The 25,006-nt window shown below is 42.9% G+C and overlaps 11 protein-coding genes across 11 annotated transcripts; 7 read left to right on the top strand and 4 right to left on the bottom strand.

Moving 5' to 3' along the window:
- Positions 1-428: 428 nt before the first annotated feature.
- IL334_006373 (uncharacterized protein) lies at positions 429-2,629 on the top strand (the record flags this gene model as incomplete). Its single annotated transcript, XM_062938077.1, has 6 exons — positions 429-703; positions 807-825; positions 883-1,036; positions 1,194-1,822; positions 1,915-2,247; positions 2,393-2,629. 6 exons carry the CDS (start codon positions 429-431, stop codon positions 2,627-2,629), a joined length of 1,647 nt encoding a protein of 548 aa, XP_062794128.1.
- Positions 2,630-3,158: 529 nt separating this feature from the next.
- IL334_006372 (uncharacterized protein) lies at positions 3,159-4,208 on the top strand (the record flags this gene model as incomplete). The annotated part of the gene is made up of 1 exon (XM_062938076.1): positions 3,159-4,208. The coding sequence occupies one exon, from the start codon at positions 3,159-3,161 to the stop codon at positions 4,206-4,208; it is 1,050 nt and encodes a 349-aa protein (XP_062794127.1).
- Positions 4,209-4,585: 377 nt separating this feature from the next.
- On the top strand, positions 4,586-6,890 carry IL334_006371 (uncharacterized protein; the record flags this gene model as incomplete). The annotated part of the gene is made up of 8 exons (XM_062938075.1): positions 4,586-4,688; positions 4,795-5,219; positions 5,291-5,425; positions 5,496-5,810; positions 5,866-6,069; positions 6,193-6,411; positions 6,492-6,601; positions 6,755-6,890. 8 exons carry the CDS (start codon positions 4,586-4,588, stop codon positions 6,888-6,890), a joined length of 1,647 nt encoding a protein of 548 aa, XP_062794126.1.
- A 518-nt stretch (positions 6,891-7,408) lies between these two features.
- On the bottom strand, positions 7,409-8,570 carry IL334_006370 (uncharacterized protein; the record flags this gene model as incomplete). The annotated part of the gene is made up of 2 exons (XM_062938074.1): positions 7,409-7,924; positions 7,992-8,570. 2 exons carry the CDS (start codon positions 8,568-8,570, stop codon positions 7,409-7,411), a joined length of 1,095 nt encoding a protein of 364 aa, XP_062794125.1.
- A 618-nt stretch (positions 8,571-9,188) lies between these two features.
- Positions 9,189-10,800, top strand: IL334_006369 (inorganic pyrophosphatase; the record flags this gene model as incomplete). Its single annotated transcript, XM_062938073.1, has 10 exons — positions 9,189-9,218; positions 9,289-9,304; positions 9,363-9,411; positions 9,468-9,511; positions 9,592-9,669; positions 9,727-9,777; positions 9,845-10,182; positions 10,342-10,475; positions 10,563-10,672; positions 10,763-10,800. 10 exons carry the CDS (start codon positions 9,189-9,191, stop codon positions 10,798-10,800), a joined length of 888 nt encoding a protein of 295 aa, XP_062794124.1.
- Positions 10,801-11,024: 224 nt separating this feature from the next.
- Positions 11,025-11,616, bottom strand: IL334_006368 (uncharacterized protein; the record flags this gene model as incomplete). Its single annotated transcript, XM_062938072.1, has 4 exons — positions 11,025-11,093; positions 11,172-11,265; positions 11,394-11,560; positions 11,608-11,616. The coding sequence occupies 4 exons, from the start codon at positions 11,614-11,616 to the stop codon at positions 11,025-11,027; spliced, it is 339 nt and encodes a 112-aa protein (XP_062794123.1).
- A 289-nt stretch (positions 11,617-11,905) lies between these two features.
- On the top strand, positions 11,906-13,731 carry IL334_006367 (uncharacterized protein; the record flags this gene model as incomplete). The annotated part of the gene is made up of 5 exons (XM_062938071.1): positions 11,906-12,026; positions 12,139-12,351; positions 12,489-13,034; positions 13,133-13,254; positions 13,321-13,731. 5 exons carry the CDS (start codon positions 11,906-11,908, stop codon positions 13,729-13,731), a joined length of 1,413 nt encoding a protein of 470 aa, XP_062794122.1.
- Positions 13,732-14,081: 350 nt separating this feature from the next.
- On the bottom strand, positions 14,082-18,050 carry IL334_006366 (uncharacterized protein; the record flags this gene model as incomplete). The annotated part of the gene is made up of 8 exons (XM_062938070.1): positions 14,082-14,103; positions 14,171-14,307; positions 14,389-14,579; positions 14,678-15,804; positions 15,868-17,471; positions 17,524-17,859; positions 17,917-17,979; positions 18,045-18,050. The coding sequence occupies 8 exons, from the start codon at positions 18,048-18,050 to the stop codon at positions 14,082-14,084; spliced, it is 3,486 nt and encodes a 1,161-aa protein (XP_062794121.1).
- Positions 18,051-18,849: 799 nt separating this feature from the next.
- On the top strand, positions 18,850-20,049 carry IL334_006365 (uncharacterized protein; the record flags this gene model as incomplete). The annotated part of the gene is made up of 4 exons (XM_062938069.1): positions 18,850-19,427; positions 19,534-19,712; positions 19,795-19,898; positions 19,960-20,049. The coding sequence occupies 4 exons, from the start codon at positions 18,850-18,852 to the stop codon at positions 20,047-20,049; spliced, it is 951 nt and encodes a 316-aa protein (XP_062794120.1).
- A 124-nt stretch (positions 20,050-20,173) lies between these two features.
- Positions 20,174-22,853, bottom strand: IL334_006364 (uncharacterized protein; the record flags this gene model as incomplete). The annotated part of the gene is made up of 10 exons (XM_062938068.1): positions 20,174-20,237; positions 20,324-20,783; positions 20,859-20,973; positions 21,034-21,131; positions 21,193-21,526; positions 21,620-22,083; positions 22,155-22,276; positions 22,369-22,539; positions 22,614-22,683; positions 22,769-22,853. 10 exons carry the CDS (start codon positions 22,851-22,853, stop codon positions 20,174-20,176), a joined length of 1,983 nt encoding a protein of 660 aa, XP_062794119.1.
- A 776-nt stretch (positions 22,854-23,629) lies between these two features.
- IL334_006363 (uncharacterized protein) lies at positions 23,630-24,373 on the top strand (the record flags this gene model as incomplete). Its single annotated transcript, XM_062938067.1, has 1 exon — positions 23,630-24,373. The coding sequence occupies one exon, from the start codon at positions 23,630-23,632 to the stop codon at positions 24,371-24,373; it is 744 nt and encodes a 247-aa protein (XP_062794118.1).
- Between the last annotated feature and the right edge of the window lie 633 nt (positions 24,374-25,006).

Here is a 25,006-nt window from a genome sequence, read left to right as displayed (position 1 = left end):
AGTAGTGGAGTCTAGGCTACTATAATGGCTTCTGATAGGTGTTGTTTCACGTATGAAGCAATGAGAACTGATCTACTTGTCGGAGGTGGATATTTTATGGGTTGAGTGAAATGTTAACGAGGTGGCAAAGGATTGAATTCATGTTCAAAGCTATCGTCATCATCTCGGCCTAGAAACACTGCGGGGGAGAAGAATTTGTAATGGGTCATTACAAAACTGTCCTAATCACATGTGTCCAGCTCAATAGGATAATTTTGTAATCTTCATTCTCCTCTGTAAGTCACGTGGGTTGGGAGTACCTTGGTTTCCGGCTGAAACAACAAAAGTTGAATTATTGAGGATAAATTGATCACTTCGATGGTCAATCAGTCTATTCATCATCTTTTTGTTTCAGTCGGTAAACATCTAATCAAGTGCATATCTGCAAGATGTCTAACCCGCCTCCTGTACGAGGTAAACCCTCTCTGATAGCAGCAGCTCAAGCGCAGCCCGCTACTATTCAACCAACTTCAGGTACATCGGTATCGGTACCGCCAAATCTAGCTTCAGTTCCAATGTCAGTCGTTTCGTCGGAAGGATCAAATTCTGTTTCGGCTAGATCGACACCGGCTCCTTCTGTAACAAGAGCAGAAAGTAGTGCTCCACCAGGAGGTGTACAAAGGATGAAATTTAAACCTAAAGTACCTATAAGAAGGATGAAACAGTAAGTCCCATTCCCCTTCCTCAGTCAACGGGCGAACGGGACTCTAAACATTCCCCATGCTATCACGAGAAGGCATTGAGACTGATGATATATGTATAAACAGAGAAGTAGACGTCAAACCTGTCAGTTATAGCTTTAGCTCCAAAGTCCGCGGTAGCTGATCTGAACTGATACGATAGGATATCACATCGGCACCTGCTCCGTCTGTTTCTGCAAGAGGAGGTTTACGAGGTAGAGGAAGAGGTGCGGCTGGTAGAGGTAGAGGAAGGGGTGCAGCACCTACCACTTCAATCGCTGCGGGTGTCTTTGGTGGTCCAAGACCTGTTCAGTCTGGTAAGCCAATATCTCCTACACAACACACCGGTATGCGCCGTGATCTGAAAAACCACTCCATCATGAGAGTTTATACCCAGTTATTATGAACGTCCAGCCAGATGAACTGGAATTTGAGGGATTTCTCACTGATACATGTACTATATTGTGTAATTAGCCTCATCATCACGTAGATTCGCAGCTGCTCCAGCACCTGCACCTCGGATATTCGACGAACAAGATGCAGAGGTCTATTCAGATCATTCAGATCATGAAGGAACAATGGGTAGACCGATAGATATCGATTTAGTCTCTACAATGTCAGAATCCGCTCCTACTTCTCTATACCGAGATAGAAGATTGAACGATAAGAAAGCTAAAGAAAATATCAAGAAAGATAAAGGTAAAAACAAGAAGAAAGATAAATCCAATTCCAATTCCAATTCCATTTCCAATTCAATGGATATAGATAGTAACACAACGAATGACATCAATAGCGCGGTTGGATATGGTGTCAAAGCAGAACCTATCTCACCTGAAAAACAATCAAGAGAATTAGAAAGACAAGATGATGTAATGTTGAGTGATGATGAAATGCAAGATCGCGATAACTTAGGTAGAAGAGTGAGAAATTTCGCTCAAACTGGTGGTATGGAAGATCCACGTGATCAACATGATATGGATAGAGATGAAGATTCTGAGAATGACGATGATGTCAATGAGGCTCAAAAAGTTGATTTGAGTGAAAGTGAGGAAGAAGAAGAAGAGGAAGATATGCAAGGTGATTTCGTTCAAGCTGATGGGATGGTGAGTGATTTCTCCAATACAATAAATGATTTTCAAGTATTTCATGTGTTCCGTCCATGACATATGTTGATATTCTTGTAAATATCTGATAGGACAATCCTGAAGAGAAATTATTCATATTCCAATTCCCACATTTATTCCCTAAATTCCTTCCTTCAGATCCTGTCGATCTCACTCAACCTTCCACCTCGAATGGAGATCTGAAACCTGTTACTTCCGCAGCTGCCCCATCAGCATCAGCAAATGGATCAGCGACCAAAGATATCAAACCTGATGTAAAACCAGATATAAAACCTAATGTTGGTCAATTACGCGGTGGAGTAAAGAAACCAATAGAACACCAACCTGAAGGCAGAATAGGTACGATGGTAGTCATGAAAAGTGGTAAGGTCAAGATTGTAATGGGGAAAGATATAGTGATGAACGTGAGTGAACTCTCCTTCTTTCTTCCAAGGTGCCATCGTAGAAGAAGAAAGTCGAGTCTGCCGGTATAAACCTACTATCCATCACCCATCAGATCGTACGCTTGATCAAATCACTGATTTACAAGTTATATGTGCATGCCTATAGGTGACACCAGGTTTACCTACAACGTTTATCCAACATTTAGTTCATCTCGATCAAAAAACCAAATCAGCTCAAGTATTAGGTGAAGTACACAAGAACTATATAGTTACACCTGATGTAGATCGATTACTTCAGGAGTTGTACATAAATGGAGGTCAGACCCCTGGTGAAGTTGACGCGGACAGACGAAGGAAATTGGCCAGGGAAAGAGGTTTGATGACTATGAAGAGAGAGATTTGATGTTGATGAGGAGAGAACGGTATAGGGTTTGCGCTCATCGAGGTCATCTTGGATAGATGGAGTGTCAAGGTAGTCACTGGTATGAGCAGACTGGTCGATTTGACCTGATTGTTATTAAACGAAATGTAACGATTTATGCTTTCTTTCTCTGCAATGTACGGGTGGCGCGTTCCTATCATGTAAATGATGATGCACACGTCCTGCTGTGTGGTCCGCTTGACGTGTCTCCTGGCTGGCATCCGGAAGATCTCTGATGAATGGAAGCGACAGTGTATCCTTTGTGATGATTGAAGAAAGGATTGAGGTAGACTCATTCCTTGATAGTCCTTTGTGATGTACAAAGACAAAGGTACTAGTACACAGAACGGTTGATGGATTTGACCTTGACAAAATTGAGTCTCTGCCGCTGAATATCGTTCTGGTCGGATTCACCCTTTGGATATACACTGATATTTCATCTTTTTGGCATATCTGAACAACAGGCGAAAAAGAAACGGAAGGGACAATGTCGTTGCCAGAAATAGAAATAATGAATCGCCCCTCACTTTCTCACGAGCAATCGTCACTTGTTGGCATCACACGCATCAATGAGAAGAACAACATCCAAGATCAGAGTCAGGATCTAGGTCAGGATCAACTTCAGGATCAAAATCAACCTCAACTGCAAGATCCGAACATAGCGGGAGAACCAAGTTCGACTCAAAAACAGCTGGACAGATTGCACGACAATCATGATCAAAACGAAGATCAAGTTTCCCAGCAAGATAGTCGATTTTCACCTGTTCTGAACGACACCCAAAATGATATATATCCTTCACCGGACATCATATCCATCGGTGCATCTCCCCAATATCCAACCACACCCGCCATCCCGTCATTGGACCTTCCTGTCCCCTTAATATCTTTACCGACCCATATCCCGTCTGAGGCAAGGTCGATCCCGATCTTACGTCCTCGGGAATACAATGGGATTGACAGGAGTATACCTAATTCAATTAAAGATCTGAAGGGTTTGATGAATTCACTTGAATATACAGCTTCTAGATATAGCACATCATGGAATCTGGGTCAGAATAGTACTAGTATAGGATCAACTACTGTTCGACCTGGACCTGAATCTAATATCGTTGGAAGTTTAGGTCAAGCGACAATCAAACCCAGACAAATACAAGTACAAGATCAAGATCAAAGTGTCGATTCCACAATTAGACCGCGAATGCAAATGCAAATGCCAGGTAGCTTATCGTTTGATTCTAGAATGAAATCGTTTCAAGCTGAATTCCTGGCTCAGAAATCATCTTCCAGCGATGACGAAAGGCGATCTTCTGGATCGCCGGCTCAGGGGATGAGCAGAAGAGATAAAGAAATGATCGACGAGGTTGAAGTTGAATGGTGTTTCTTTTGCGGCAAAGAGAAAATAAGGGATGGAATGGAGTTGCAACAGGTGAACATGACGGAAATACCCAGAATATATAGGGCAGCCGAAATAAAGTCCAACCACCTGCAGGAAGAAGAAAGAGAAACAAGCTGGCAGTGGGTGTGCAACGATTGTGGAGATAGTGGTGGTGATAAAGGTTAAGAAATTTAGTGAATAGGTGAAATCTTTTGATGAGATATATGAGACTTTCCAAGACCAGAGTAGTTGTTCACGTATTTCCAAAGGGCTTCGCTACATACCATCCGGAACAGACTATGCATGATATTGTTGTCAACAATGGAAACGAACAGCATGAGATGTTTACATGCCACCTCAAACCAGGAATCGGGTGTGCCACTTTGTTCATTCGCTGGTGGAGGTGAACTCATCAATCACACATCCCATCAACGATTGATTCAACCATCATTGGTCATTTTTCCTCTTCTCTGCCTATTTCCCAATACAACAATAATACAGAGCCACTCACACCTTGTCCGGCAGCTGAGTGCAAGGGCGCTTACACAAGTGGACATACCGAAATGTCGCAAGCTTCTTCCTCTCGTCATAGAACGGTCGAGGAGATGCTCTCTCCTTTGAATGCGCATGATTTCGATTGGAAAGCGTACGAGGGAACATATCAAGGTGAGCCCAGCGTTCTTCATGCTCACTGATTCATGAATGTAAAAGCCCCGAATGCGTACAAATGTACCCTAGATGTCTATCATTGATACCATTCATCACCCTCTAGGCCGAGCACTCATAACACGATTGTTTCATATACCTTCTTTACTGCTTTCATCACAATCAAAACCTACTTTTCAAGCGATATCATTCTCCCGAGCTGCTTTAGCAAGACTAATTCCACACCTCAAAAACGAAACATGGGATTGGTCATTATATTATTCTTCAATCAAATTATTGAAAGATCCATCTGCTAGAAGAAAATCAAAGGACGAAAGGGAAGATGATATCTCCAGGATGGATATCGATGATTTAAATACAATACCAGTCGATGCAGGTGGGACTGGAAATGGAAGTGGAGGAGAAGAAGAAGATGGTATAGCTGATATAAAATGGATAGAAAATGTTAAAGAATTAGAAAGAAGAGAGAACAATAGATTGGATGTTGAATTGAGAGGTTATTTAAGTAATTTAATCAAAGAAAGTATAAGGGTGAGTGTCAGACTTTCCTCAACCCTATGCATGCAGACTAATGGATATGGCTGCTATTTATTGGCGATCAGCTCACATATCTTGCTTTCGCTCAACTTTCCGTCAAAGTGGGAAACTCACAAGCTGCAATGAAGAATTATAGTGCTGTGAGAGAATACAGTACGAGTTCACAACATCATGTTGATTTAGGCGTTGGCATCGTTGAGGTGAGATCAGCTTGATCAATCTTTTCGCAGCATGGTACTTCCTTAGCTAATCATATATCATACTCTACAGACACTTCTGGCTTTCAATCTTCCATCCACTCTACCAGGTCACATATCTAAACTTGAATCTACACTTGACAGACTTCATCCACCCCCACCCACTACTCGTGGTCCAACCACCGAAGCGGCGAACGTCACTGCATCTGATCTGCGTGAAAGACGAGAGAACGAAGCTAGGAGTCTCGCTGTTCGGCGAAGCGTTATGGTCAGAATTCGAGTGGCTAAAGGCTTAGTAGCGTTACATAACAGAGAATGGAGTAAAGCAGGAAGGGAATTAGGCTCTGTTGGAGAGGAAGAAGGTGGTTTAGGTGATTTCGAAGGAAAAGTGAGCTATCTCATGCCTCCTGAGGGGAAATTAGCTGACGCATGGATGCGAAAAGGCAATCTCGTCAGCAGACTTGGCGTTAATCACTGCCTTCTGCATCTTGGCGAGCGCAGATAGAGATAGGATAAGAAGGGTATTATTGGATAGAACAAGTTTCAAAGCTCAAATTGATGATCATGATTCCTGGATCGTAGATCTCATTAGCGCATATGTGGACGCTAATTATGGACAAGTCATGAATTTGCTTCAACGAGCCGAAGTAAGTGAAAAACCTTACTATGATTTGAGCGTCATGAATTACAGTGTAGGCTTGAAATACCTCATTGCTGAATTACATCTCTCCTCGTGTGCCATAGATGCTAATCATATATGGTTGACATAGCCTATGCTCCTACTCAATCCATTCCTCAGCTCTCATGCAGGCATCCTCCTGGACTTGATTGAAAAGAGATGTATACTTCAATATGTTAAACCTTTTGCAACTATTCAGATTCCAGTTATGGCTACTGCATTCGGACTGGACACGAAACACATGTTAAGCCTTGTCGAAGGTTTAGTGGAAAATAAAGAGATCCAAGGGAAAGTTGACTTGATCGATCAGGTGAGTCGAGGATCATATTTGATCTTGCGCCCTTCGTGCATGATTCCCCATCTGAATGCAACTAACCTCAAAAATGTCAGATTCTCGTTTTGAAAGAGCCCGATCATCGTGGAGAAATGTTCACCAACGCCTTCAAGGTAGGCAAGAAAGCTGGTGATGTAACGCAGACTGCTATCTTGAGAATGAAAATGTGAGTATTTCACCGGAGTATGGTGCTGCCCGAGATGCTGCCCGAGGGTTCGTTGGCTCGGCTAGGGGCATCATAAGATGCGGAGCTGAAAGGAGATGATCAGTGTGCCATCGACTATACCGTGCTTCGTGCTTACCTACTATCTATTCACAGGATCGAAGCTGGAATCCTAGTCGATCCACGAAACAAGTCATCTGACAGGAATGGACATGATGAGAAAGGTCAACTGATTCTAGATGAAGGCCTGAGTGAGGAGATGACAATCGAGCCGCCCTCCTATGAGGCTTAGATAGACCTCAGACAATCGCAACTATCGTTCGATTCAACTGTTGCCCAGACGATATATACCCCACAGGATCAGAATATAACGCCGTAATACGAAGTAAACGTACATCGAAAGAGCGGCACGGCGAAGCCATTTTGTATATATCACGAATCGTATGTATCATGTAAATCAAGACAAAAGAAATACGCCAATGTCTCCTTGCATACAAATTTGCTTTCTTACAATATACTTTATGAGACAAGTCGATCAGCCTAACTCGGAAGTCCTGAAAAAATGATCACCGAGCAATGTAAGATGTCGAGCGGTAACAACATGCACATGGGTCTAAGTAAGGTACAGAGGTGGATACAAGAGGTATATACATAACGATGACAGTGACGGGCAGTCATGGAGGATTAAGATGACATTCGTGAGATAGGGCGATACAGACACGTAGCAAAGTATGATAAGCGTGATAAGAGAGGAACGGAATTCGATACAAGTGAGTTATTTATTTCGAGCATAAGCATAATAAGCGCAATTCATCCTTTAGCCTTTAAAGATGATCCACTTGCACTTGCACTTCCATTTCCGATGATCTTCCATTTACCTTGTTTCCTTTTATCCAATTTAACTTGTTTTTCCCATTCGTCATCTTCGAAGAAAGATTCCAGAGCTCTTTCTTCTCTATTGGATTTATCGATAATCATTTTCTTTCCATCTAAAGTCTCGCCACTTCCAGTGAAATGTGAGATATCTTTATTTTCATCTAATTCAGAAAGAGATAAATAGGTATTGGCGATTTGGTCATCAGTGTTTTTAGTTAAAAGTTGAAATCTTTTCAACTGTTTTTGTTTTTCTCTTTCTTCCTTGTCCTTTTGATTTTCCTTTTCATCTTCATCTTCTGCTGTTATAGGGTTCAACCGCTGCGATAACGGTAATTTTGATAGGGGTATTTGTCGCCGATTGATTATGATTGATTTTCGGGTGTGAAGTATGCGTGGATGAGTTGAAAGTGCTGATGGTGGAAGCGAATTAAGAGTCAAAAGGTCGTGCGGCTAGAATCAAAACATGGTATCAGTCTATTGTTCCATGAATCAAATAATGCAATTGATCGTCACGTACGTCTGTAGCGTATTTCCTGGCTATCGATAATAATGTATCTCCTCTTTGTATTTGATGAGTGATTTCTACTGTCTCCAATGCTTCATCATCCTCATCTACATCTTCATCAACGTGTCCATGTATATTCTCAACTCCTTCTCGTGAAATGTGTCCTTCCCTGTCCGGCTGTATTTGATGGGTTGTCTCTACCACTTGAATTTCTTTACTTTGGGAAGGATGTATATCTTCGTAATTAGGAGGCAGCTCTCCTTCTTCTTCTTCTTCTTCTTCTTCTTCTTCATCCTCTCCAACTTCGAATACTACTTCACCTGTTCCTCCTATGATTTCACTTTCTCTCTGATTAATCCTATTTGATGAGCCGTTGTCATTCACAATCGGTCTTTCTTTACCTATCCTACAAGCTGCCCCTTTTAGTTCTACAGTGCGCGGATCACCACATCTCAAACATGGTATATATTCTTTTAATCTAGGATTACGGGAGATACATCCGTTACATATCGGAGATGAACAACAAGGAGTGATGAATGCTTGACGGAAGAGATGGGGTGGAAGTTCTGACGAACACGTTTGACATGACATTGTCGTATCCGTCAAACTTGATTTGATGGGTGGCGGATATTGTTTGTTCTAGGTTCTAGTGAGCTGATTGGTTTCGATTGTTTTTCTTGATGTTTTCGTTCTCAAGTACTTCGAGAGTCTCTCTTTTTCTCTCTGACGACTGTAGTGACAATCCGCTCACTACCAATTCAGATGCCAGGTGTATCTTCTGCCTGTTAAATCCATTCTCAACAACGATCGACAACAGATATCAACACTGTCCAGTGGCGATCAACCTCCACCTCTCGAAAAAGCACTGAGACATAAAGTGGGACTGAAAGTGCCACAATAACATATATCCGATACCACACATTTGCCCCCAAATTTATAACGCCGATGGTGGACGATTCTGATATGAGAATGTGGGGTAATTCCAGATTTGAGATTGTGGGGTAATACAGCATTGACGTGCTGATGTTTTTTTTGGGGAATTAATTAACCGCTTTGAGCACGGACCACTAGCTAAACCCCCACTTTGATTCCAACTGTCTCATTCTCATTCTCACTCTCTCTCTCTCTCTTTCTCTTCTTCGCTGGAAAGCATATATGAACATCACTGCTGTTCGTAGATTGTCAACCACCGCGAAACACTTGATCAAAATGTCAGATTATCAAACCAGAATCATTGGCGTAAGTTATCTCTATAAGCATAGAAGTCTTAGTGGGATCTACAAGCTGAATCAATTGCACACGTGTATAGGCTGCCAATACCCTCGGTCAGTAAAACGCAGCTTTGAAATTGCATAGCTCACACTGATATGATACGTCACACAGAACACCGAGTCTTCCTCGAGAAAGAGGGCAAGGTCGTTTCTCCTTTCCAGTAAGTCCGCTATTCACACGAGATTGTCCTTGAAGGCCAGCTGATGAATTACGCAGCGATATCCCTCTCTTCGCTGATGAGTCCAAGACCGTCCTCAACAGTGAGTCACGATACCAATTTGCCAATATACATGCATTGAACCCTTTTGGAAATATCATGTTGATCCCTGTTGTAATTTAGTGGTCGTTGAGGTTCCTAGATGGACTAACGCCAAGATGGAGATCTCCAAAGAGGAGGCTTTCAACCCCATCAAGCAAGGTGAGCTGGGTTGAGTCTGGGCAATGCCATACAAATCAGCTGACAGATATCGTGAAGACATCAAGAAGGGTAAACTTCGATACGTCCGAAACTGTTTCCCCCACCACGGTATGTTTCTGGCTTTTTTGGTGTCCTACACCGAATCTATCGATTAATTAGCCGATTGACGGAATAGGTTACATTTGGAACTACGGAGCTTTCCCTCAAACATGGGAAGACCCAAACGTCAAACATCCCGAAACCGGTGCTGACGGTGATAACGATCCTTTGGACGTCTGTGAAATTGGTGAAGCCGTAGGATACGTCGGTCAAGTCAAACAAGTTAAAGTTTTAGGTATCATGGCTTTACTTGATGAAGGTGAAACAGATTGGAAAGTTTTAGTAGTAGACGTAAACGATCCTTTGGCTCCCAGATTAAACGACATTGAAGATGTTGAAAGACATTTACCAGGTTTGATTAGAGCTACAAATGAATGGTTCAGAATCTACAAAATCCCAGATGGAAAACCCGAGGTGAGTTGTATCATTGTTTTTCCACAAGTGGACTTTACCTTGATAAGAAAGGGATTTGTGTGGGGCATCAGGTGGAAAATAGATGTATTCATACGAAGGAGAAATATCTGAAACTCGGCTTGACAGGATCATCGCTGAATCTTAATTGACATATAACAGAACGTCTTCGCCTTCTCCGGTGAAGCCAAATCCAAGAAATACGCCGTAGAGATCATCCACGAGTGTCACGAAGCTTGGAGGAAGTTGGTTCACGGTGAGACTGCCGCCAGCTCCGACGCTTACAACTTGTCCATGTAAGTATTGCGTTCCTCTAATCTTTTGGTCACCTACCTGCTACGTGATTCAGCTGCAATGTTGGAACTGATACCCTGTTTTCTTAGCCACAACACCACCGTTAAGGGATCCAAGGGGGTTATATCTACTTCCGACAGCGTCTACACTTCTATCCCCGCTGATTCCAGGAAACCCGCTGGTCCCATTGATCCATCAGGTGAGTGCTGCCCTAGCCATTATTTCACCTTCGTGGACGGCAAGATATCTCTGATATTACGACAAAGCTGAATATACTCTTTTCCAATAGTCGACAAGAGCTTCTTCATCTCTTCCGCTTCTGCTTGAATACCTTCACAGCCAACTTCGAATAGCAGGTTATAGTAATAAATACATCATAGTAGTGGAAATAACAGAAAATGCGATGGATGCATGCTATGCTTGGAATACTGCATCTCTGTGTACAACTCAAGTCTATATACAACTGTTTTCCCAATGATTCTCACTACAACCGATCGCTCATTTGCTTGGAACTTTGGTCATCATACCAAATCAAACGACATTCATCCCACTCAATCGGTGAGAGGTAAACCCATCTCTACATGAGCTTCTCTAATCGTTTTCCCGGTGATTTGAGCGTACTATTCAGAGATATAGCGAGTTAGCTGTTGAGCACGTTCAATAGAGAAATGACCTGGTAGCCAGGTAATGATACTGACTTTACCTATTAACGATTGAGTACCATCTTTCACTTCGTTATAGGTATGTAAGAGTCTGATGTGATTCTGGATGATGACGTTGGGATCGTATTCACTATTGAATACCAATATCAGCTCCCATAGGAAGGAGGATGAATGAGGTTGTAGTGGTGAATTGATAAAAGCAGGAAGTGACTGAAAGGAAGGAAGAGTGAAGGAAGGACGAAGGAGACATTCACTTACCCTAATCCAGCTTTCAGATTTTGAATTTCTTCTTGGAGAGCTAAGATTCGATCATCTTTGGTTGATTGCTTCGACATATTGGTTCTGGTGGAACTGGTAGATGTTGGTGCAGATGAGGTGCTGATTGCAGCAGAGGAAGTAGTATCGGGTGACTTCCGGCATGAACTCTATCAGCTCGTTTGGCATCACTTATCAACCGCTTCGATGAGCTTACTTGGGACATTGTGGGCTTGGTCTTTATTGAGCTGGCTTGTTCTGGGACTTGCAGTGTAGGTCCGAGTGAAGTCCGACGGGTGGATGATGAAGAAGACGAAGGTGAAGGATGGATTGATGCAATATATATACTCTGTATGAGAGGGTGGGTCGAGGTGACGTCATCTCGAATGAGATTGAAAGTAATGTTCGCAAATCAGTCGCGACGTTGATGTTCATCTGGTTTTTGCGACTTGCAACTTAGTCGAGATATCACAACTGCCTTGTCTGAACGAAGACGTGAAGTTGAAAGCGACGATATGTGCTTGCAGCATGAAGGTGATCCTTCTGCAAAGAAGAAGAAGTCAATTAACCGACAAGGTGTTCAACCTCCGAATTGGGAGGAAATACCCCTTCCACCCGATCATGTACTGAGTCATCGTGAGTCTACTTTGTCAACGTTCTCCTTTTCCACCCGCCCCTCTGTCCTACAAAATCTTTCCGTCGAACGCTGTGTCATAGGCGACCATCCTGTACTGATGTGCTGGGTCAGTCACGGATGCGCACTGTCATTCTACCGACTTGACTCATGCGCCTGAAGTATATGATGCTGTCAAATTAGGTGGATTGGCGTCTATGGCTACGGTAGTAGATGATCAAGATCGGACCAAAGCCCTAAGCTCAGAAAGGGGATGGTGTAATTCGTCTCATCCTGAGAAGGGGAAAGGGAGGGATGGGAAAGGAGTTGGTGTGGTAGCTTGTTTCGGTGAGTCATCACACACAATTCAAATTCCCGTTGGTCGTCGTGAATCGGATTCCATTCCCGTTTCCTGGACTGCGTTGTTCGTTCTCGTTCTCGTTCATCGTCATAGGTAGGTCGCTGATATCCGAGGGGGTATTCAGGCTATCATCCATGGTTCACACATCTCTATACACTCTCCTCGCCAAACTCTATTCCTTCAAAAGAAGATCATTATTTTTCATTATTCCAACCATCATCTAAACATTCTGATTTACTCAAATCACTCATTCCATATTTACCCGATCCAATCTCGTTCGAACCTTTATTAGAGAAACTTCGAGATGATATAAGAGGGAGTTTGAATCAAGGGAGGTTGACTATGCTAGGTGAAGTTGGATTGGATGGAAGTGCGAGGATGAGATGGCCTAAAAAAGCCAAACATCTACATCCAGACTATAAAGATCAGCATCAACATCAAGATCAAAACTCTGGAGCAAATGTGAAGAGTCTTGTAGATGATGGCAAGGAAGGTGGACATGAACAAAAAGAGGCAGAGGAGGAAGAAGAAGGAGAAGGAGAAGAAGAGTGGAAACGATTAACTCCATTCAAAGTACCAATGTCACATCAACGAGAAATATTAGATGAACAAATGGAAATAGCAATTGAGTTAGGCGTTAATATAAGTTTTCATAGTGTTTCATGTGCCGGTGAGTTGGACGTTTGACATACTTGGCTGTATTCGAATGTATACAGTCAGCCTTCCAAATAAATATCCAAACTGATGATGTTTCTCCGTTAAATTCAGGACCATCACTCGACGCACTGATTAGCATGCGTGATAAACATAAGATGAATTTCACAAATAAGATTAATGTAGATTTACATTCTGCCGGAGGATGGTCACCTGAATTTTGGAAACAAGCTGAAGTACGTATCGTATGCTTAGACTTGGAACCCACAAGCTAACCTTTCTTCTCGCTTCTTCTTCCACAGAAGAACCTTTTGAACCTATACGCGTCACCATCGATATTTATCACATCCCGCTCACCATCTGCTTCATCGTTGATAGCGTCGATATCCAAAGAGCGCTTATTGGTCGAATCTGATTCTCATGATGTCAGACTTTCAGATCGTTTGGTTTGGTCAGCAGCTGAATGGGTATCAAGATGTAAAGGATGGAAATTGGAAGGAAGGGACACAAACCCTTCTGACAATGATACCAGTGATGGCAATATCCATACCCAAAATCGAGTTGCTGAATGGACCTTGTGCAGAGGAAACGACGACAGTGCAGAAGAGGAAGAGGAAGTCGATGAACACGGTGACATTGTACAAAAAGACGTTTGGACAGTAAGGACGCTGGAGAGAAATTGGGCTAGGTTCATGGGATTAGTTGATGATTAGTTCGAGTTCATTTCTCCGAAAGAAAATGCCAATGATGGCTTTCGTCAAAGCAGTATGATCGAAAACTGATTCGGTACGTAATGAAAAGACATTGTAGCGAGAAAGAAGATAGTAAAATGGATTAGAAACTCATAATTTGATACAGCAGAGTACTGCTGAAAACTCGCTTGTAAAGTACTGTACGTTTTACATCTTACATTGTATCATGCATTTGCATCTACGTAATTGTACATTATCTATCTTCAGCTAATTCATTCCGGATCTCCCGTGTCATGCTTTCGATGTCTAATCTTTCGGCATGAGCTGTTTCGAATCTGCATATCATTTTTCTCCCGATGCGTACAATTCACTTATATAGTCAAAGTCATAATCCTACGATATTGACACGATCAGTATTAGGCTCAACTGACTTGGAACAAAGATAAGGAGATGAACTCACCCATCAATAACGAAAGCATCTACTGTCCTTCCATCCGAAGCACCTTGTCTAAGAGCAGTAACATCTTGAGAGTCACCGAAAGTAGCCAATAGTAATCCTGCATCTTTCACTGATGCTACAAGTGAAGGTACCGCGGCCTAGATGAATTTTGTGTTATTAGCCCATTACTCTTTTCGGTCCAAATCACAATCAGTAGCACATAGATGCTGTGAACTCACCAGAGTCGTCGCTTCTAATATCACTCCCAACAGATTCGTGGATTTGGCGAAGTTCACAGCTTCCCTAACGCTCAAGCATCTGAGATCGCTTTCTTCTTCTAGAGACAGCGGTGAGAGTCTTGTTCTTCCAGACGAATCTGTGGATGATGGCGAAGAAGAGATGCCGCAATATGAAGCGAAAAATACCGCGTCTACCAGATTAACCAAGGTTGTTCAGCATCCTGTCTCCATCTGAGGAAACATCATAACATGGCTGAAGACTTGGACTCTGAATTCTGAATTTACTCACAATTGGGTTGTTTCCAATTTAAAGCAGTTGCAACTTCAGGTTCGAAAGAACTGAAAATTATCTTCCTACCAGGATTATTCTTGCCACTCTGATAGATTGAATGTAATATTGTATCGACGAATTTATTTATCTCTATTGATCTTCCAAATTGCTTTTGGATCGCCGTTGCTGGTCTGAGATATTGTAATAACAGGTTCAAACCTATTTCTGGCGGTAAAATCGATAATACATTATCCAAAGTTGACATTTTAGTTGAAAGTAATTCTGACCATTCACCGGAAGTTAAATGGTGATTGGATGGAGATGTTAAGAGAAGGTTGTTCGATTTAGCAATAGATAAAAATTGGTCACAAGTGACATCTGATACTGCAATATCGAGTTGCTCAATTGGTAATTTCAATTTTGAATAGATCACGGGAACGAAATCTTTCGTTACTTGGATGACTATATGCACGTATTCGCCAGAAAGGGAACTAGCGGTGACTAGGGCAGATTCGTTATTGTTGCTCGCCGGTGGCGCAGTCACAGGTGGTCTGAGGGAAGGCGATGTGGTTGAAACTGATAATGGTCTATGTGATTGGAATTGATGAGCATGATCTTGCGTAGGCTGTGAAGGGGTGACTTTTGATTTCCAATATGTCTCCACTCTACCTCCGATCTCCAGTTGTGCTCCCTCGAATGGTTTGATACACGATACCTCAAATGCGACTTCACCTATTGTTTTCAAATTGTGATCTAAAAGAGGAGCTACGATTCCTTTATGATACGTGATATCGTTGAACGTGTCAGGTAAAACTATAGCTCGTCCTATGACTTTTGATCCGAAGGTGGGGTAGAGTGAAAGTTCAAGTGTAAACCGTTCGAGTGATTGTACTTGGAATGAAAAGACTTCTCTTTCGTCAGCCAAAGGTAGTATCACAGAATGAGGTACGGCAGTGATGTCAGATTTTGATGTCATAACTAGTTTGAGAGAAGACCAGAGATGAAGAGAATCTTGTCCTGATCGAGAATACAGCTTGATTGGTGGTGCTTTTGATGCGATGGACGATGGACGTGAGAAAGGGTGACCAAGAGAAAGTTGGACAAGACATCGATTAGCAAGGAATTCGTGGCCATATACTCGGAGCCTGCAACGCGAACAGCGTCAGCTTCTGTTCAAATGCTACGGGTTCTATGGATCATGTACTCACGGTATTATAGGTGGGGGAAGTGATAAAGAAGGTATCAATTCGAATTCATCTTGTGGAGGGTCCAATTCTAGATCGGACCCAGGTGACAAGCTGTCCATTTGGGGATCTGCCGATAAACCGAGGTTTTCCATTCCTTCCAAAGTATTCTGCTTTCCATTGAGTTTTGCTCCGTTGTCCAACAGGAAATTCAAACATTCCACATGACCAAACCAAGCAGAATACCATCCTGGTGATTTGCCGTAATCATCTGAGGTGTTGACATCACATCCAGCTTCGACCAGGACTTTCATACATGCTAAATGTCTTGATTCACCTCCTATCGCTGCATGATGTAAGGGTGTCCACAGATTGTATTTATCTTGTCTCTCTCTTCCACCTCCATCTTTACCGCCTTCGTCCACCAAAAGCCGGCAAATAGCTTCATGTCCCGCTTTAGCTGCGAAATGTTGCGGATATAAGCCTTCGGAGTTGGGTATCACTTTAGCTCCACACTGTAAGAGTAATCTTGCAACTTCGAGGTGACCGAATTGACAAGCTAGAGAAAGCGGTATCAGATCGTTAGAGATGGCGGTGGGTTCAAGTGTTATTTTATCTTGAACGAAAATTCGGACCACTTCTAAATGCCCTTGTATTATAGCGTGCATCAAAGGAGTATATCCATCCATATCAGTCGCGGAAGGATCGGCTGATTTCGACAAAAGGAAAGAGACGATTTCAGGATGACCGTGTATTGCAGCATAATGTATAGGTTTCCGGTCGTACGCATCCGGTTTCTCCAGTAATAAGTGATTGTTTTCGACGCAAAGCTGAACCAATCTCGATGAACCTGCGATACAAGCTTGATGTAAAGGTGATCTACCATTGATGTTGTCGATATAATCGTAATCCAGTTTGATAGCTGAAAGTACTAGATCCAAAAGTTCTGAAGGAACTTGTAAAGCTGCTCTCCACAAGATTCTCATTAGTCTTCTACCTTTATCTCGATGTTGTTTTGTTTTGGCTAATTTCAACCAATCCGAAACAGCTTCTTTACCCGAAGTCAAAGCTTTAACCATATTAGACTCTAGGTCGACCAAAGCATCTAAAGCTAGAGAATTTCCAATTCCAGCATCAGAATCATAATCTTCTTTTCTATTGAAGTTTAATCCATCGGCACCTATTGAATCGGGTAAATCACGTTCCAGGAAAGAAGTTGATAGATGTTCAGAACCATTCTCCAAATCCAACAAATTTGCAGCTACTATATCTGATAGTTTAGCTATAAATTCACGATTGAAACAAGGTTGAACTTCGACTTGTCTTTCGATATATAACTCTTTCGTGTTACTCTTACTTCTCTTATCCCATTTTTTCAATATTTTTCGGAAACCAGTAGCGTTTATTTCTATAAAACCTTGAAGTTTACCTAAATCCCTTTCGAATAACCTCCATCCTTCTTCCAAAGAAGTCCACTCCGCATCTTTGCGACTGTTCCCATCAAGATCATTATCTGATGAGTTCGTACCAGATCCATTGGAATTTTGCAATAATCGTTTTCGATTTGAAAGTAATGTCAACAGCCTTAGTCGTAAATCACGCTCTTTGATGAGATAGAATGTATTGATCTACGATGAGAAAAGATGTTGTCAGCTAAGTTCTTGGTGTGAGACGGCTCACTTTTTCCAATTCTCTCTGTAAGGTGAAGAAGAAAACATCTCTATGAGCTTTGAAACTTTCGCTTTTATCATTTCCTCCCGTTGGATGTCTACTCATCAACGCGCTTCCTGTATTAGGTGCTGGAGGTTCACTTTCTGCAGGAAGCGGTTCCAAATCTTCTAATGTTGTTGTTGGGATGGGTGGTGGTGGTGGTGGTGGTGGTGAGATGGATCCGGTCTCAGCATCTGATTTACCGCTACCGGGCGATTTCTTGGAAAGACGTAGACCCAACGATAGGAGGGAAGCGTCTGATGCCGGTCTGCCTGCTGCATATGAGTTGATGATCTTCTTGAGAGCCTGGTCGAGTGATTGTTAGACTCGAGGGGCCGAGGTTCTGAGTCGAAACCAACTCACTTTATAGTTTAGGTAGTATCCGCCCCATCCTGGTACTTGTTGAGACTGGATAGTCTTACCGAACTGCCAAGACGACGATTTATGTCAGTTATTGACATCGCGTCACCTGCACGAAGATAGGTTCGTACCTTCATGACGACGAGAGACTATTCGTCTGTTATACTACCTCTTCTAACACTTGATCCCACTTTCAGTAGCTGCTCTAAAAGAGCAAATGGTGTTTTCGAAAAAGTCGCAATTGCCGTCACACGTTCTCGGCCTCTTGTCCTATTGAGCTGGGATACAAAGGAATTCCAAAGCGGTCCACTTTGCTAATTCCAAGAAACAAGCTGCGATAGCTTTCGTTATTGGCTTTGAGTCGGTATGATGAGCATGTATGATGAGAATTTGGTGTTATGACAGATCAAAAATTGACGAGATAGATGATAGAATGGGGGAAGAGTGTTGAATTTGAACTATCGGTGTACGGTGGAGGTGTCATTGGCTGAGAGAAGTGCACGTGCGCAAATCGTAATCACCCTGTAGAGGTTTCAGCCCGCTTGTCAATGTCCAAGGTTCATCCCCCATGCAATCTTATATCATACATACTCGTTCCCCAGCTCAGCCTCTCACCATCATGCATGCATGAGCTGGTTGAGCAGTCATTCAAGTATACATTGAAGGGCTTTGAGGGTGTACTTCTGAGAGGATAAAAAGCTCCAATTCTCGCAGTTTACGTAATGACTTTCCCTCCACTTCACATGTCCGTTTCTCAGATGACATCGACATGACATCAACGAGTAGAACGATGGCGAAGGCGAAGATGAGATATTGGAGAAAGTCTAAACCAAAGATGAGTGGTTGGGTGTTTATATCTATATCTCGAAGTCACAGCTGAATCCAAATCATCCATTCCAAGTGCATATAGTATCACGCAAGATACAAAAACACAAGATGACGCAAATCCACCCATTGATATCCAAAATCTTCTCTTCCTCTTCGATCCCATTATCGGAACTTCAACCCTCTTCTTCTAGAGGAGTATACCTCCATACCCCTACTTCGAGAAAGTACTTCACAAAGGTACAATCTGATGTCAAACAAATGAGAGGGGAGATAGAAGGATTGAGAGCAATGGGAATCACTTCACCTGGATTAGTACCTAAAGTAATTGGATTTGAGATTGCATCTGATAACAAAGAAAGTGGAATGGTAACTCAATACTTCGATTTGGGATCATCACCTTCTGGTTCCAAATTGCAAAGAGAGCTAGGGGAGAAATTAGCTAAAATGCATAATCCCCCTTCTACATCTTCGGCTTCCGATATCCCAGCTGAAGAGGCGGGAATGGGAGGGGGAGGGTATAATGGGAAATATGGATTCGGTTGTGATACGCATTGCGGAGTGACTAAACAGGATAACAAATGGGAAGGGAGCTGGGAAGTATTTTTCAGGGATAGGAGGCTGGGCGATTTAGTCAAGAGGATAGGTGACAGTTCAATAAACAAAGAATGGGAATTGATGAAAGACAAGTGAGCTGAATTCATCTTCCCATATCCATCTAATTGGACGATCGAAATCCTCAACCAGGTTAGTCAAAAGGTTTTTATTCGTACTTATCAGTTCTAAACATGGTAGGGCGATACCGCTATTGCTAAATTCTTTCGATCCACCTCCCAAACCAGTCATTTTACATGGGGATTTATGGTCTGGAAATAAGGGATATGACACGATCACTTCATCAGCTGTCATATATGATCCTGCTAGTTATTACGGTCATAACGAAGCTGACTTGGGTATAACTCATATGTTTGGAGGTATGTGTCGTTGTCAGTTCTGCCGAATATCGTATCCAGTTCTCAATAGTGATAGCTCATATTGTGATGACACCGATTACAGGCTTCTCGAAAGATTTTTATGACGCATACCATGCGATCCATCCAAAGAGCCAGCCGTATCATGACCAAAGGCAGAAACTGTATGAACTGTATCATCATCTGAACGTGAGTAGAGCTGTCAAAGTAATGCGGTTGAATTCTTTGAGTATTGATAATCTCTCCTCAGCACACTCTCATGTTTGGAGGTGGCTACAAATCAGGCGCTTTATCAATCATGCGATCTCTGAATACTTGGGCCAGAGATAAGGGGGAATGAACGGTTATGCACACAACACAAAGCTGTAGACGATCAGAAATGCATTCCAGTCGCAACGAACCTTCGATGCTGTAACAATGCATGAATGCAATACGATAAGATACACTCAGTACAAATTTCATATTTAACGCCTCTTACTTCTTCTCGTACGCTTGTCTGATTCTTCACTAGGTGATCTTTTACGTCGACTGTGTAGATCACATATGTTTTATCAGTCAGAGCATTCTTTCCACTTTTTCCCGAGACGTGACAGTCAGGTTCAATGATCACTCACCTCGACCTCCTTTCCTCTTCTTCGCCTTCTGATTCCCAACCACCTGGACCTAGAGTTGCTGAACCACCACCTTCTTCTCTTTTCCTCTTATCCTTTTCTTTCTCTCTATCTCTTGTTTTCTTTGACGTTTTCCTCTTCTCCCTCTCATGGTCACTTTCGTTAGAAGAGTAAGAATCGTGATCCCTTCTCGAGCTTTTCCTGCTACTGCTTTTTCTGGGTAAAGGACTTGCTGATCTACTTCTGGTTCTGCTTCTTGATTTGGATTCTAAGTCCTCTGGTTCTTTTTTTGCCGATATGCTTTTCTCCGATTTAGAAGGGACATCAGAATCGTTTCCACCTTCACTTGCACCATAGTCTAATGATCCAGCTCCCGAAGTATCCACTTTATCTTTGTCTCTGAACCGACCTGCTTTCGGCCCAGTAGGTGCAACAAATCCAGCTCTGGGACCTAGAGGAACAGCTAGACAAATTGAAAAAGACTCTGATCAGTCTGAAATTCTCTATGTGATCAGAGCATCCTGTCTCAAATACTCACCAACTCCTCGTCCACGTAGCGGTACCCCTCTCACTGGTACTCCTCTGACAGGCACACGTCCTCGTATAGCAGGATTGATGGTCTGAGTTTGAGGTTCAGATATCTCGCCGCCGGTCTAAGTGGTGGGGTAAGAATGTACATCTCCATCTGGTGTTGGGAGTATGTGCAGACGTACCTCAACTCCTTCCTCCTGTTTCACCACTTCTTCTCCTGCTTCAGGTGTTCCTGACGCTGCTGGCTGAGGTGTTGGTGTCATACTTGGTCTCGTATTACCTGTTGGCACTATCATCTGTGTAAGCTTACCGTACACTTATATGGTTGACCTCCAGCTTACCTTGTCTCATCATGTTTTGCTGAGGCATTCCACCCTGTGGTTGATTTTGCATCATCTGATTTGGGATTCCGAATCCAGGCTGATTATTGCCCATCATACTCATATCTAAACCCTGCATAGCCATCATCTGTTGCATTTGAGCTTGCATCTGAGGATTCATCATTCCCATTTGTTGTTGTATCTGATTTGCCATTATTTGCATCTGTTGCTGTTGTTGCTGTTGTTGCTGTTGTTGCGCTTGCTGTTGCTGTTGTTGCTGAAGCATAGGGTTGAAAGGCATATGTAGCATGTTCGCTATATCTTGCGGTATAGGGGCCATGGGTGGTACGTTCATCTAAAGGCCAGAAAACATTAGCAACGTTCGTCTTCCGTCGAATGCTTCTTTTCTGTGCATGATTTGGAGATTCGAAAGAGAAGAGAGACGTACCATAGCAGCGCGACCTTGTTCCATCTCAGTTCTATACCTCAGATATCTAGGATAACTAATTTCGTCAAAACCGAAATTGAACCAATCACTTATACTTGAACCGGGTTTCCGCCATGGTTGACCACTACCTTCGAATTGAGTCATATCAATCTCATAAACACTTTGTCCGGTTGACGGTATTATACCAGATGGGTTGGTTGGATCTATTTTAGGATGCGTTGAAGCAGCTGTTACTGGTGGAAGAGATGAAGGAGGAAGATTCACGTTAGGATTAAGTTGCTGTGCTTGGGATTGTGGTTGAGACTGAGATTGCAAGGTTGGTTGTACTTCATTTGGTGCTGATGATATAGGTGGGTTTGTCAAAGGTGCATTCAAAGTTGGGGCTGAAGAAGTTGAGGGTTGAGAGACACCAGGTCGAGATGTAGGTGTGTATTCTGTCGTTTGATTGGCAGTCATTTGGACAGCTATGGTAGAAATTTGATGATCAGCTATTCAGCCCCTGGCAGATCTGAGGCACAGTGATAGAAAAGCTCACGTTTAGATGGCGTAGAGACTTGTTGAGGCGTTGAAGGAGCTACTGCAGGTGCAGCTGCACCTGTACTTGATTGCGCCCATTTACCTATTCCAATAACGTTTGAAGGTGCAGTTTGAGGTTTTCTAGTTGATCAATGCAGTCAGCTCGACATCATTTCAAACTATTTCCTCGTTTAATCATCCCTCTGTTGTGCGTGTAGTATTGGAAGGCTTACCTCAGATCCAGTGTTCTAGGATTTTGACCGGTGAAAACAACTTTAACGTCATCTTCAGATTCGTCTGAATCTTCTTCGTCCTCATCTTCCTCATCTTCTTCTTCTACACCTCCATCTTCGGGATTATCCACTACGGCAGAAGAAGGTTCGATACCGTAAGCTGCCAGCGAGCTATTATGAGTGTCAGCAGATGACCTGTATATTGAAAAGCAAAGTTCAAAGGTTGGATGGGGAAGTAAACTAACGCAGCCATAGAAGAGCTAAGACCATTGGCCGAAGTACTAGCTGTAGGCGTATTGAAAGACTCCGGAGCTTCTGATTTCAGGTTAGAGTTCAGATAGTCTCATCAGCTCTTCGTTGACATAGTCAGGCGATACAGAGCTGAGGTATAACAACTCACGTTCTGCCGAGGGGGGTAAAGCTACCTCAGTTTTGGGAGGTGATTCATCTCCATAAAGGAACGCGTCGTCGTCGTCAACATCCATTTTTCTGCAGTGATCCGATTGATGTGAGCGGTAGGCGAGTGATCTGCTCTGTTGTTAACGCGAGTCGACTCCAGGATGATGCAGCACAGCTGTAGTATATTGCGATATAAATCAAGATGAAATGTCGTTTGTGACGAACATATTGAAAGTCAGAAATGGGTTTTTGATTGAACCGGATGTCATGTGCGTTAAGTGGGGTTAGGATATAAGGTACAGGTATAAGTCGTTATATGGGAAAGGTTAGATCTATACAATGTGGCAAGCTTATTTTCCACTGAGATAATGCAGATACTTCGTGCTTCACCGCCATACATGCTTGATACTTTCAAGCTGATCCTGATGGCTTCTAGTCGCTTCGATCTGAGGATCGATGCAAAGGAGATATGTGCAATGATGAATCTGAACAAATAACCAATGTAATACAGATTGATCGTCGATATTGTCCCTTGTGTGTATACGAACCGCTCCGTGAAGACCAAGGCGAGATCGAGAAGGTGATGCCATCAATGACGCGTTGTCGAGAATCAGCAGTAGGGATATCACCAGTAGTTGAATATTGTGAGGGGAGTCGACTAAGGTCAAGTGTTATCTAGAAATTCATCATAAAACCGTTAGAGCTTTGACAGCTTTCGAAGCTGTTTTTGTTTTAAGTGGCGGAGACATTTTCTACATTTACTCCTACCATTCAATATCAACAAATTCTTTGTCTGACTTCGAGACACACAACGACTAACATAAAACACAGTCACCTTCCCGGCTTTTATTGTACTGGTAAAATGTACAACCCAAACTACCCTTACGGTTATTCCTACCCTCCTCCTCTTCCACCCATTCGTGAACCGACTACTACGGCAGGTTCTAGCGACGAGGACCCAGCCAATACAAGTACTGATACCTCCTCGACTAGTATGGCAGCCACCAATTATACCTATCCTTCACACCCATACCAAAGTAGTCCCACTTACGCTCTTCCTCTGACGTCTTATCCTTTATCATACCCCGTCTATGCTCAGCCAGACTCAATTGTCAACACCAATAATCCTTCGCATCAATTCAGCTCGAGGGCTTATCAATCATCAGCACCTTACTCGAGTGCCTATCAATCGGGCTATCCTGATCACTTGTCCGCTTCGACGCCTTACCAAAGCACACCTGCTTACCAGACAAACCAATATCAGATTCATTCAGCTTACCCCGCTCCAGTGCAAAGCAACTCAGCGGGACCATCAGCTTATTTTGGATATGGAGTTATGCCCAATCCCCAGCAGCAAAATTCTGTACCTGGAACATCTTATCCTTCTGCTCAGATGAATCGTTCAGGCGGATCAGACGTAATGCTTCGTCCTGATGGAACTGTAGTTTGGCCTAATCCATTATGGGGAATCTTACCACCCAGTACACATATGCAATTCCATCATGAATGCGCTAAATGTAATACCAGAAGAGAGAAATATGACGGTTGGAAATGGTGTGAAAGCTGTAAAGAAACGACCAATACAGTGGACTGTAATGGACCATAATTTTACTGAAATTGAAGTGAGATGATGTGGATACGGCGTGATACAGTAAAACAGAATGTAGTTAGTCCGAGAACGTATTCCATTTATCAGAATGTTATCAGTATTTGTACTGTGTGATGAAACCGAATTCAGCTACAGTCGGAGTAGGCAGTACTCCTAGAAGCCCTACATATCGCATCGCTGATGCCTCGCGTCTGAGCTTGAACCAAGGGCTCCAACGATGAAGCAACATTGCATCGTGGATCAAATGCGGTGTGATTTGGATCATCATGGCTCAAGCGACGATCTGTCGGCCCACTTTGGCACGAACTTCATGGCAGGTGTTCAAGTCGAGGCAGGTCGAGGTCAGTAGCCTGTCATCGATTTGACCATCCATGTGGGTATATACAAGCACCAAACGTCTCAGGAAAAACATGATTCTTCGTTCTATGCATGTTATTATCATTGTTGTAATACGGGTTGGACCATGAAGAGGGACCAATCAAAGTCAAGTCTTTCAGCCTTCTTTCCAGGTTTCTACCAACCTTACGATCCGCCAGGTTACGTTCCTCCGTCAGCACCTTCCGGGATCTCACAAGCAAATCATTCACCCACCTACCTCTACGATCCACATTCAATCTACGGCAACAATCC

Source organism: Kwoniella shivajii, chromosome 9 (assembly GCF_035658355.1).
Source record: "Kwoniella shivajii chromosome 9, complete sequence".
NCBI lineage: Eukaryota > Fungi > Basidiomycota > Tremellomycetes > Tremellales > Cryptococcaceae > Kwoniella > Kwoniella shivajii.
This window is presented reverse-complemented; position numbering and strand designations above follow the sequence as displayed.